The sequence below is a fragment of the Aulostomus chinensis genome, chromosome 20, assembly GCF_037954235.1.
Source record: "Aulostomus chinensis isolate RoL2024-O1b breed Wild chromosome 20, RoL_Achi_v1.0, whole genome shotgun sequence".
Lineage (NCBI taxonomy): Eukaryota > Metazoa > Chordata > Actinopteri > Syngnathiformes > Aulostomidae > Aulostomus > Aulostomus chinensis.
In genome coordinates, this window is record NC_141339.1 from 13,857,645 (window position 1) to 13,870,106 (window position 12,462).

The 12,462-nt window shown below is 40.7% G+C and overlaps 3 protein-coding genes across 5 annotated transcripts; 2 read left to right on the forward strand and 1 right to left on the reverse strand.

Moving 5' to 3' along the window:
• Positions 1-131: 131 nt before the first annotated feature.
• Positions 132-2,881, reverse strand: ppil6 (peptidylprolyl isomerase (cyclophilin)-like 6). The gene is made up of 8 exons (XM_086189974.1): positions 2,755-2,881; positions 2,537-2,632; positions 1,469-1,651; positions 1,314-1,376; positions 1,061-1,208; positions 665-724; positions 453-588; positions 132-357 (listed from the first exon to the last, which is right to left on the reverse strand). Exons 1-8 carry the CDS (start codon positions 2,830-2,832, stop codon positions 240-242), a joined length of 882 nt encoding a protein of 293 aa, XP_086046100.1. The 5' UTR covers positions 2,833-2,881; the 3' UTR covers positions 132-239.
• gen1 (GEN1 Holliday junction 5' flap endonuclease) lies at positions 2,739-11,027 on the forward strand. Of its 3 annotated transcripts, none has more exons than XM_086189972.1 (13): positions 2,739-3,394; positions 3,530-3,713; positions 3,794-3,970; positions 5,067-5,177; positions 5,271-5,344; positions 5,409-5,494; positions 5,685-5,835; positions 6,181-6,217; positions 6,354-6,434; positions 6,555-6,685; positions 6,777-6,838; positions 7,892-8,041; positions 8,456-11,027. In XM_086189972.1, exons 1-13 carry the CDS (start codon positions 3,234-3,236, stop codon positions 9,637-9,639), a joined length of 2,589 nt encoding a protein of 862 aa, XP_086046098.1. In that variant the 5' UTR covers positions 2,739-3,233; the 3' UTR covers positions 9,640-11,027. The 3 variants fall into 3 exon arrangements, with proteins under 3 accessions (XP_086046098.1, XP_086046097.1, XP_086046099.1); XM_086189971.1 differs by having other exon boundaries at positions 2,740-3,394; positions 3,515-3,713; XM_086189973.1 differs by lacking the exon at positions 2,739-3,394 and having other exon boundaries at positions 3,571-3,713; positions 3,794-3,924; positions 5,076-5,177.
• Positions 11,028-11,374: 347 nt separating this feature from the next.
• msgn1 (mesogenin 1) lies at positions 11,375-11,943 on the forward strand. The gene has a single exon (XM_086189975.1). It carries the CDS (start codon positions 11,438-11,440, stop codon positions 11,876-11,878), a length of 441 nt encoding a protein of 146 aa, XP_086046101.1. The 5' UTR covers positions 11,375-11,437; the 3' UTR covers positions 11,879-11,943.
• The last annotated feature ends 519 nt before the right edge of the window (positions 11,944-12,462 follow it).

The window sequence follows — 12,462 nt, forward strand, 5'->3', positions numbered from 1 at the left end:
TTTGGAAGTGAATCCTGGTCCTGTATTTAATACAGAGGGAATGTCTAATCTTGAGGAGGGCAACATCTTGTGTGCAGCAGTTACACTTAAGAAATGAGAAATAGTCAGATATCCATATAATCTGGAATTCTTAATGAGACAGAAGAGTAGGTGGCATTTAAAGAATTTTTAATGAGGTAACTTTCATAGATTTCCTGCCCAAACGATGTCAGACACACATAAAGAGTGAATTATAATGTTTAGGAGTTTAAACTAAACACTCCACAATCCACAACTTTGCAGTCATATTTTGGTCTTTGATGGCATGTCTCGGCCTCCTCTAATCTCTTGAGGACATCGACTCCCTCAACCACTTGACTGTAATAGGAAACAAAACAAAACAAGAAACGTCAGCATATTTGTGTGGGATTACACATCCCTGACTCACTCAATCCAAATGAGACGTTACAAACCCAAAGGCAACATAGGTCCTGTCCATCCAGAATGTTGGCTGCAGGGTGATGTAGAACTGGGATCCGTTGCTATGGGGACCCTTGTTAGCCATCCCTAGGATGCCGCGCTTAGTATGAGAAATGGCAAAGGTCTCATCTGGAAAAGGAAATCCCATATTTTCAAGTGAACTTGAAGCTAGCATGTGCAGACTGTGGTCATGTACTGTCTATACCCTCAAACGTCAGCCCGTAGATTGATTCCCCTCCATTTCCACGCCTTTCTGGAGAAATATCTGCAAAATTGAAGACCATATTGATATTTAATGTGCGCTGCTTCCATGCTCTAGACTGATTTCTTGTGAAAAAACAGTGAGTTATTTTGATATGGCCATGTATTTAGAGGTAATACCTGTGCATTCCCACACATATGAGATCAAAAAGTTCAAATTTTTCTCAAATACACATACCCAGAGGCATACTTGGACTAAAAGTTGTACGGTGCGATTTAATAATTAATCGAGGGAACAAAATTGGGTATCTCTATTTTTGGGTGTATCAAAATGATCCAATCATCTTCACTGACACTAAAGGTGGACATCACATTCACATTACTACCAGAAGTGCAGTACCTCCACCTTGCACCCAGCCATTGGGCACCACCCGATGAAACACAGAGCCTTTGTAGCAGAGCGGGTGGCCGCTCTGTGTCAGGCCACGCTCCCCTGTGCACAGAGCCTGGAAGTTCTTTGATGTCTTTGGACACACATCTGAGAACAGCTGAGGAGAGGAAAGACAATGTGAGATGACTCACAGAGGAAAATGAAAGGATGGTTTGAAGTCAAAGGTGATATTAAAATACATGAATGTGGATTATCACTTGACCTCAAACAGCAGCCTCCCTGCTGCTTCTCCTGCAATCTCAATGTCCATGAAGACAAACTGATGCTAAAATCAAAGAAGAGAGAAAATTTAATCAGTTTAAATTATCCAACTACATAAATTGGGTGTATTAAACTGTGACAGTTTTGTTGACTTGCCCCAGTCCTCTGCAGGTGTTTCAAGTAGCCGTCCTCAGCCTTATAGGAAGCCTGCGGCCAAGTTAAAGTAAATCCGCACTGGTTCTTGGCCCAGCTGGCAAGATCCCTTTCATTCCCAAGAAGATGACCGTTCAAGAAGCACATGAGGGTGCTGGAGTACTGCCACACTTCACCACGCAGCTCCTTCAGCAACAACACACATTGTGTGATTCAGCATTTCAAAATAACCCTTACACACAACTGCAGCAAGCATTCCCTCAACTGGAGGTGTTATTCTCATCGATGGATAGTATTTTTTGAATACAGCTGTGATGTACCTGATGACAGAAGTCATTTATTTTTAAGATACTACACTTTCAGAGACAAAAATATAGTCTTAAATATTGTAAATCAAGAGTTTTCATCAAAAATCCATTTAAAACAATCATGTATTAAATATTTTAAGGATGATTTTCAAATGAAATTGTCTTTCACCAATTACAACATTGAGAATCATTCATAATAAAACATAATCATGCTTTAACAAGACATTTAAATTACATTTTGTTGCTCATAATTCTTTTATTTCCACTCAAATTGCACATCTCCATTATACATTCACATTCATTTACTCAGTTTGGCTGAATGTGTGAAGCTGTGACAACTTATACCTTTGGAAGAACATTAGGTTTGGTGATGTATGTATGGCCATTAAGCATAATCACCCAGAGAACTTAAATTAAAAACACTTGTGTGGGGTTTCTAGTGATATCTAGTGGTGATGTTGGAGGTTGCAACCCCTTTCCCTAACTAACCAGGGCAAAATGTACAGTAGCTTGCAGTGTCATTTGATTATTTTCATGCTATAAAAATAAGAAATATCTGTCTACATCTCTGTGATTGAATATGCCAACAAGATGAATGTAAAACTTGGCATGTGCATTACTGTGTTCAAAGTCTGGGGTTCTTAATGGGCCTGAAACTCTAGGATCTAGAGACATCACACATTTCATGAGATACTACCAACTACAACACACTTCTATAGTCTAAACATGTTTTGCTAATTTCAAATATAAAAAGATAACTTACATTTTTCTTGTTGCACAGAAATGAGTGCCAGTCAATTTCAAGTAATGGTTCAATAGTTGGATCGAGAAACGCATCAGGAAACGCCTGTTTGAGTTCCTGGTTGTGAAAACATAGAATTGTTAAGGGCAAGCACATCAGTCACTTTGCAACATTCTAGATTCGATAAAAAAAAGTAAAGTGAGTAATATATATTTTCTTTTTCTTTTTTTTTTTTTTACCTCGGCGATGGTCTTGGCTACATGAAAATTACTTTTTTTAATCAGGCCAATTATTTCTATGTGCAGTTTTGAGTCCATCGCCAAAAAGTCCAGTTAAGAGTCTCGCATCCAAGGCAACGGGCGCTTTTATATGACGTTGTCTCTGCATTATCGGGCCGCATTCAACTTCGTTTAAGTATCCCTTTGTTTTGTTTTTGATTTTAAAAAATTCTGTTGGTAGGTGCCAAGGCACAGTTTGAAGCGTATAAGTATTTTTGATAAGCGGTGTTTGCATCGTTATTTCAATAAATTTGATTTTAAACATCGTCTTAGCAAAAAGGAGGGACAGTCGCGAGATAGTAAACAGAGGGGAACGCAGACCAAACGGCGCCGCGCGCGCAACTGTTTGAAAACTTCTGACCGGGTTCCTGCTGTGTTTTGTTTAGCTCCCACGGGTTTATACACTCCTTTTTTGTGACTATTACGACATATTTGTAGCTATGGGTGTTCACGACTTGTGGTCTATCGTTGAGCCGGTTCGAGAGTCGGTTTCACTGTACAGTTTGAGCGGAAAGACGCTGGCGGTCGACCTGAGTTTATGGGTGTGCGAGGCCCAGCATGTCCAAGCCATGATAGGGAGGGTCTCAAGACCCCACCTCAGGTAAAGGCACTCGTTTTTATGCTTATTAATCAATATGGCTTTCGTCTAATGCTCCAACCACAGCTGTGTTTATTCAAGTCTTCTGTTAAGTCTTCAATACAAGGCTGTTTTTGTGTTCAGGAATTTATTTTTCAGGGTGTCGTCGCTAACACTTATGGGGGTGAAGCTAGTATTTGTCATGGAAGGAGAAGCCCCTAAACTGAAAGCACAAACAATGAGCCTCAGGACGGAAAAAAGATTTGGGCGCTTTAAAAAGGCTGCTGCCCCTCCACCTCAGTCAAACACCGGCAGGGGGCGCTTTAAGGCTGTGCTCAGAGAGGTTGGTGTGTTTTCAGCTATCGTCAGCATTTTAAAAGCTGTTGAAGGATGCATGCATGAGCACTAGGTGTTCCTGTGTAGTGTGCAGAGATGTTGGACTACCTGGGGGTGCCATGGGTGACAGCTGCTGGGGAGGCCGAGGCAATGTGTGCCTACCTGGACTCTCAGGGCCTGGTGGACGGCTGCATCACCAACGATGGAGACGCGTTTTTGTATGGAGCACAGACAGTCTACAGGAACTTTAATATGAACTCTAAAGTATGTTTTGGAGTTCATCTCAATAATTTCTATGATTATCCATTATCACTGGAGTTTTGATTGGATGTGTTATATCACAAAATGTTGCTTTCTTGAACTGTGTTTTATTTATTTGGATTTCATTATTATTGTCACCTAATTCCATTCAGCTATGATTGGCATCAGGGTGTAAATCACAAGTTTCAACAAAAAATATTGATGGTTAGAACAACAATGTGGTATTTCAGATGTGTGCAACTATATAACTAGCCATAACCATTTTACACAATCAAGTACATCTCTACTAAATCACAAAAAGCAACTAAAATTAGGTTTCATCATTTATTCCTGAGCTGTGTTTCCAAGGAAAGGTTGCAACAACGACCAGACTTTGCATTGATGAAGTTGTAACCTTGGTAATTGAATTGATACCAATTGCTGTATCGTTAAACCCTTAGTAGGCCTGTGCAGCATGGATTAAATAGTTTCACTTAATATGATTTAATTACTGGTTTTATAAACAAACAACATTCATGAGAGCGAGACTGTTCTCTGACTAAATATATGAAATAATCAGTAGCATTCAGGGGTTTTGGCTGTGTCAAAAATAGAAAATTATTTTGGAAGCACATGATGTGGTGGACTTGTTCTTAATAGCCTTGCTTTAATAAAATGGCACAGTTACTGAATAAATGGATACATTGCGACAGTCAGAAGAGGTTTTTTTTGTCTTAAGTCTAAAAATGTGTGGAAGTGAAATAGACAACAACACAAACTAAAGAAATATCACAATGACCTTCAGACAAGACAATTTGTACATAAATCTTTAAAAGCCTGTTGAAATTAAATGACATCATGATAATGGCAGGTTTAAATCACTCATTCCCTCTAGGTCACCTGCTAGATCTCCACATTTCATAAACGCATTCAATTGTCCCAATATCTTTTCAACACATCCTGCTATAATTTTTGTTGATTGTCTGTAGAAATCTTAATATTTGCCTAAATAACCCAATAGGTAACCCTTGGTCAGCTCGAGTATCTCTACACTAATATTCTGATTAATGTCACCTATTGCTGTAAGTTGCATCGTCTCATGTATCTCTCTTCCTTCAAGGACCCTCAGGTGGACTGTTACAAGATTTCTCATGTTCAAACAGAGTTACATCTCTCCAGAGAGAATCTTGTAGGTCTGGCAATCTTGCTTGGATGTGATTATATTCCCAAGGTAGGAAGGGCGGGGGGGGGGGTCCCTAAACCTGAAAACTGCTTCAACAAAACGTATTACATCTATTAATGTCCATATTGGTGCTTCCATCAGGGCATTCCGGGTGTTGGTAGAGAACAAGCTCTGAAGCTGATCCAGATGCTGAAGGGACAAACGCTTCTGCAGAGGTAGGAGACAAATATTTAAGCCTTTCTTCAGATATCGTCCATGAACTTTCTGTGATCCCACCAGGTTCACCCAGTGGAAGGAGGAGACTGCAGGTGTGTCGGAGGGAGCTGTGAAGAAAGTTCCTCACTGCTACATTTGTCGACATCCTGGTGAGTAGTGCCCTGCTTTGAACTCTGACCCCTGCTTCTAACCCTGATAAGATATAGAAATCAATGGGGGTGGGGTCATGTCTCATACATGTGAGAGTCTGTATATACCTCCCACTCGACACCCAAGCTGTAAGAGCGCACATTTTGAAGTGGTTTCTAACAGGGGTTTTATTCTCTTCCATCTCTTCAGGCTCACTGAAGGCACACAAGCATGGCGGCTGCACGTTTTGTGACAGTAAACAATTCTGTCAGCCTCACGATGTTGATTACCAATGTCCCTGTGACTGGCACCTCCATGAGAGGACCCGCCAGGCCTCGACTGTTGAGGCAAACGTCAAAAAGTATGTGACAATAACATACAATCAACTTCGTTCAGCAGATTAAGTGCAAAAATGTGCCAAAATTTGTGGGTATATAGAATAAAAATAAAAAAAAAAAGCTGAGAAAATTGAAAGAGAAAATGTTGAGACCGAGAAATATAATTATATTATAAGATATTACCAATAATTTGCCCTTAATGTTGTTATTGTGGGGCCATACAAATAAACTGTTAAATTTCACAGAAAATAATTCGATAAAAAAAATATGTTTATTTATATAAAATAATAATTAGTTGCATGTTTTAATATTTATGTTACATGTTTTTAAAAGATGATTTCTCATATTATGTGTATGTTTGTCTCTAGGAAAACGCTGGCGAGTCCACAGTTTCCCTTCACAGAGGTACAGCCGGTTCTTTTAATAACTGTTGGTATCGTAATGTTTGTGCACGGGCATACATTTATAAATATATGCTTAAAACTTAAATATATATACATATATAAGTATAAATATATATGTATATATATATATCTTGCAGATTATTTGTGAGTTTCTGGTTTCCAGGGATCAGCCTGTGTCAAATTTTAAGAGGAGGCAGCCAAATTTACAATCAATGCAGGTAAGGTGTCTGTTTATATTTTATTTGTGTAGTTAATTTATTGCATCTTTTTTTTTTTTTTTTTTTTTGTAATTGAATCTGTTGAATAGCTTAAATTGGAGCCAGAAATGTGTTTTCTAGAATTTTGCCTATGACAAGATGGAGTGGCCGAAGCACTACACCAGTGAAAAGGTTCTGGTCTTGATGACGTACGCGGAGCTGATGAACAGAAAATATGGACGACAGATGACCTCACAAATCAAGCCTCTCCGGTACATGTTCCAGTTTCAAACAATAAAATAAGTCTTTTGAGTTTTACTTCATACATCATAATCAACTCTATTATTATTGTTGTTATTACAGAATATTTAAACCAAGAGTGAGGAATGCAGTCACTTGCTTCGAAGTCATCTGGAGCACACCAGGTAAGTTTTTATCTCTTGTTGAAGCTCATGTTTTAGATACGACACACAGAAGTTTTTACTTCGTCTTCTTAGTCACACATTAGAAGATCAGAGGTGACGATACGTAGGAAAACATCCTCTGAGTTGAGTGACAGGACTGCTGCTGCATTGAGCCGGTGAGGGAGGGAGGTTGGGGTGCGGGGTGCTTGTCACCCGGTTGTTAGTGACTGGCTGTGAGGTGGGTTCAGAGGTGGCAGATCAGTCACAACAGCCGCTAGGTGCTAAACGGGCTTCCTCTCCACGCTGGGAAATCTGTCATATCCAAGTCTGCCTCACTAACAAGCCCGTCTGAAGGGACCGGCCACTCCACCAACAAGTCAAATCATCAAAATAGGATTTGTCCCATTTTTTTATTTCTTTTATTTTTTTATAGACAGGGTTCATACCAAGAATGCAAATTGCAATATTCTCAATTTCAGCTGTTTTCTAAGTCAGGAATTTGCATAAATTTGAACATACACCAATAATGTTTGTCTCCTTGACACAATTGCTTATTTAAACAAAAAGTATAACAATTTGAAATGAAACAATTCTGTTGTCATGTTCATTTGGGTCTAGGCTGAGTGAAATGAGTCAAAATGAAATCACAATGATCAAAACATACATTAAAAATTCATATGAACAACGGCTGCAGACGCCTCAAGAGAAGTTTTGGCTCTGTTACCTCAAATAAACTTCACAAGATAATCCTGTCTTTTGGTTTGAAATGTTAGGATAGTGAAGTTATATGTATGTTATAAAAATGTGTATTACATTGGAGGTGTTTGAGGAAACTGTCTGCCACTGTGTTAATAGCCTGCACCAGTAGTGTAGAATTTTTTCTTTCATACCTTTTTTGCCTGATTTTCTGAGAGATAGTTTTTAAACTTTATTAAAAAAGGGGTAGAGGTCTTTCTCAGCACAGTGCCTGCTTGAGGATTTCCTCAGTAGCAAATAGAGCTCCCATTCAAACCATCCAAACTATCCCTTTACTAGGAAACGTGACTGTCTCTAAACTTGATGTATATCCTGCAGATCATTTCATCTTCCCCGAGGATCGTCCTGTGGAGGACCAGCATGAGGTTCGGACCGTGGAGGAGGAGGCTCTGTTCCGTGTCGCGCACCCGGAGGTGGTGGAGAGCTACCTGAGAGACAAATCTCAGGCTGAGGACAGCAAGACCAAGAGTAACACGATTCTTTACACTACACTCATTTTGAATTTAAAGGAAGTATAATCATTTTTTTGTTAATTACTTGGAAAATATACTGCAAGAGTGTATGGGAGCACCCCCACAGATGTGACTAGCTCCCTGGCTTCCCACACTGTGTCCTGATCAAAGGCACCTGGAGCTTTGACTTGTTTTTCAAGGCAGCCTATTACAGCAGCTCTGACGCCTGAGCATGTAGAGTTTGACAGCTCAGCTAGTTCACGCCAAAGGCTTTGATGCAGCCCAGAGGTGTCTGCCCCCCCCCCCCCACGCATTTGATCGCTTTATGCAAGTTGTTATCAATGGGACAGCTTCACTTCTTAATATGAGTGAATATTAGCGACTGAGATTGAAAACGCTGACCTTATAACGCCATTTCTCTTTCTAACAGAGAAGAAACCGAAGAGTACAAAGGTGAAGACATCAGATGAAGCGGGTATTTCCGACCTCTTGGCTCAGATGACCCTGCTCCCTGCAGTTTCAAACACAAATCAACCAGACGTGGTGATTCTGGACACGCCAGTGAACCATAAACTACATAGAGAACACAAAGAAGACTGCCGTGATCTGGTTGATGGTCCCAACAACTTCCCTCTGTCTCAGCCCGAATCTTTACCTTCACCTTCTGTCTCAGCTGTAATTGACGCTCTGCACCTGAGCAATATCGACTGGGATGGCTTGTCCTTTACATCCTCGCCACCTCCACAAACCAACCACACCACAGAGACCAAGACCAGCAACACAGCAGAGAGTGAGCAGAAAACCTGCAGGGACCTCAAACCAGCTCCAGAACGGTGCTACACAGAGTGTTCTCTATGGGACCGGGTGCTCATGAGGAATACAGTCCAAGCTTTGAACCAAAATGGAAAGATTTCCAAAGAAGTCACCTATGAGTCCAGCTGTCCTCAACATGTTTCCCCTCTCAACTCCACCTTAGATTCACAGATCTCCATTAAAGACAGATGTGACTTAGAGTTGTCAGGAAAGAATCCACTTCCTGAAGTGCAGAGTGGACCAAGTAAGGCAGAAACTGACGCCCCAAAATTCAAACGGCAGCACATGCCTGCCGTCCAAGCTCAAAGTAAGACAACGGACAAATGTCAAGACTCCAGACGGCCTGCTCAGAAATATAAATTTGTCAGGAATGCTCCAATGCAGAGATGCCACTCTGAATCATATAACAAAGACAAAAAAATTCCACAGAACACGAAGAAGAGTGTGTGCAAGAGTGTGTGTTCATCCAGTGAGGAGAGTGATGTTGAGAACCAGCAGTTTGGACCTCAGAAAAAGACTAAAATAAAACCTGCTAACAAGCTCAAGAGCAGCCTCCTGTTGGAGTTCCCCCTGAAACCTGTTTCTAAAGCCACGGCACAACCAGCATCTAAGCAGCAGACTGGTTTAGCTGCAGCTAGTAAGAGCAGCCGTCAGGACGTCCCAGCAGGTAGCGTGGAAGCTGAGGTCTTCCTCCAGAGTCCGGCGTCCCCAATCATTTTGGTAGATAGTGATGATTCTGTCGTTTGTGGTGAGAGTCCACTGCCTCTGGCCGAGAGACTCAGACTCAGACTCCTCAAGTGAAGTTCAAGGTTGATCTACTGTTGTTTTCTAGAATCTTCTATTACATCTCAGATGTTCTTCTCTTAGATCTTAAATGTCCAAAGTTAAACTCTCTATAACCATCAACTAATCATCTGCTTTCATCATTGATTGTTTCTGTAAATCAGGAAAGAGCTGTGCATGAACACATCCTCATCCTCCTCTTTTTTTTCACTTGAATTGCAGGAAACACCTGTTGAATAACTAGAAGTGATGTAAAATGGTGGACATAGTAAAGTTTTACCTCCCCTTTTTTAATTACTTATGTTCAGGCCAGGAGATGTAAATCCTTCTTCTAATTTAGTTATTTTGAGGCCACAAAGTCTAACTTTTTCCTTTCAATTTAATTACTTTTATATGTTTTAACAAATCACCTAATTTAGGGAACAAATTCTAGTTGTGGCCTTAAAATTTCAATCTTGAGAGAGTGGCTATATTATGGTCTCAACTTAAAAAACCTTGCATGCCCACAAAACAACAAAACAGAAGATCTTCTCTCTCTGTGGCCACTCCAGGTCTCTACATGATGCAGTTTTAAACCTCCAGTGCCAGTCAAAAACAAAACACGCTCTTTGACGAGCTACACATCTCTTTACAGAGTCGGAGGCACACAGAGGACGCTGAGCCACCACTTTTACAACCTGCCGGCATTGGTCCCCTTGATCATGAGTGAGGCCTTACACACCTTTTCAGACATGAAAAGGTCTGGCAGGAGCTTGGTGACAGCTGCATCCTCTACCCAAATAACAAACCCAGCACTGTGTCTCAAGTCTTATTTTCCTTTTCATAATAAAAAGCTAAAAAAAATTCCCCCAAATGGGCTGGAAGGAATTAGTTTTCTGGTGGTCTAACCGCTAGAAAGTGGTCACAAACATTAGCGCTCATCACAGAGGGGAAGGGAGGAGGTTTTGTTACATCGAGTGGGAGTTTGGAAAATGAGGGACTTCTGGCTACAGTACAAGATCCGTAACATTAGTATTAGTTCATACGGCCATGGAAGAAAATGGAAAAACATAAAACTTGAAAATGGCAGTTTCCAAAAGGTGTTTTTGTAAAGTCTTTTTTTTTTTTTTTTAATTCACAGTAATATGCCTGCATATTATAGTATTTATGACTCAACAACTTTGAAGTGCTGGTGGATATTGATTTACTTTTTTATTGTATCAAACCATGTAGCCTGTTCTTGATTTTAGTAAAATATAAATAAACGATGTGGCAAATTTCGACATGGAGTTTTGTTTCGCTCTCAGAGAATCGCGGGGATTTAGGAAAATGATAGAAGTGTATTAATAAAAATGTTTTCCCAACCCCTTATTAAATATTGAACTTATTCTGAACCTGTATTTGCTATGATCTAAATATAATAGTTGCTAGACAGAAGACACACGCGGGCCTGGCTTGCCAAAGACGTGTGAAGGTCTCCGGTGAAGCAGCATCCTCTCGATCCTGCATTAGACGGATCACATCAAACTGACAATTGTCGTCTAGGAGACTTTAAAGAGTAATTCCCCACAAAAGGAATCTAATTATTTTTCTTTCTATCTCATTATCCGTCTATTTAGCCTTATTCACACCCCAGTGACAACGAACGACGTCTTTCGGGAAGGTCACATTTTGGCACTTGAGGTTTTCTTTGAACTTTTTTTTTTCTTTCGCCTCAGCTGTGAACCCATAAACCTCCGGAGATCTGCGTCCGTATAAAACCGCTTCGGTAAAATCACTTCCACACAATCTGTCTGTTATCACATGTGGGTGTCCTCCTCGCCCAGCACGGGTCTGGATGTCTCGGGATAGTTCCAACATGACCCTGGAGGTTGCAACGACTAAAATTCTCTCCGAGTGGAATCCTGGACCTGGTTTTGAAGAGGAGCAGGTTTCCATCCAGTCCTCGCCGGAGTCCTCCATGGACTCCATGTGCTCTTCGCCGGAGATGTGCTACTCCAGCGGCCACCAGGACATCAAATTTGGCTTCATGGGCCGTAGGGCGAATCCAACAGCAGCGCAAAGACAGAGCAAACCCAAGATGTCCACGAAGAGACGCATCATGGCCAGCGAGAGGGAGAAGATGAGGATGAGAAGTCTTGCGGAGGCGCTGCACCAACTTCGTGACTACCTGCCGCCGGATTACAGCAAAAGAGGCCAACCCCTGACCAAGATCCAAACCCTCAAATACACCATTGAGTATATCAATAAGCTGTCGGACATCCTGAGCCGTGCGTAACGGAAACAAAATGGACCACTTTTACGCATCAGCTCGTTTGGACATTTGGTGACGGTGCCTTTACATTATGGATGTCTGATGCAATCTTTCTACGTTAACTTAAGAATTCAGTTTGATTTGTCCTGTGTGCTTTTTTGCCTTTTTCTTTGTGTGAATATTGTCGGCGGGCACTTATTGTTTTGTATATGAGGCTGCCTTTTTTTGGGGGGGGGGGGGGGATGATGAATTAAGTATTTGGAAATAGATTTTGACGAGATGTATATGTTTCCTTGATGAGAATGTAGCTCGACGTTATTGAAGAACAAGCTCAAAAATCAATTTTATGTTGATTCTTATCAAAAATATCTATTCTTTTTGTTTTTATTTTTGTTATGGTTGGCTTCCCCGTGGTTCAAAGTCATGTTGTGATATCCTGCTGTCTATTGAATAATGCTGTTTTTGTTTTCCAAAGCATGGATTGTCTTCTTAATTATTTGTATAGTTTCTTTGATTGCAAAAATGCTACATACATTAAGCATTTGTTGTTCGGATGCATGATATTGGATTTTTGTCTACTTGGTGTTGATGTCTGATATCTTAGAGCT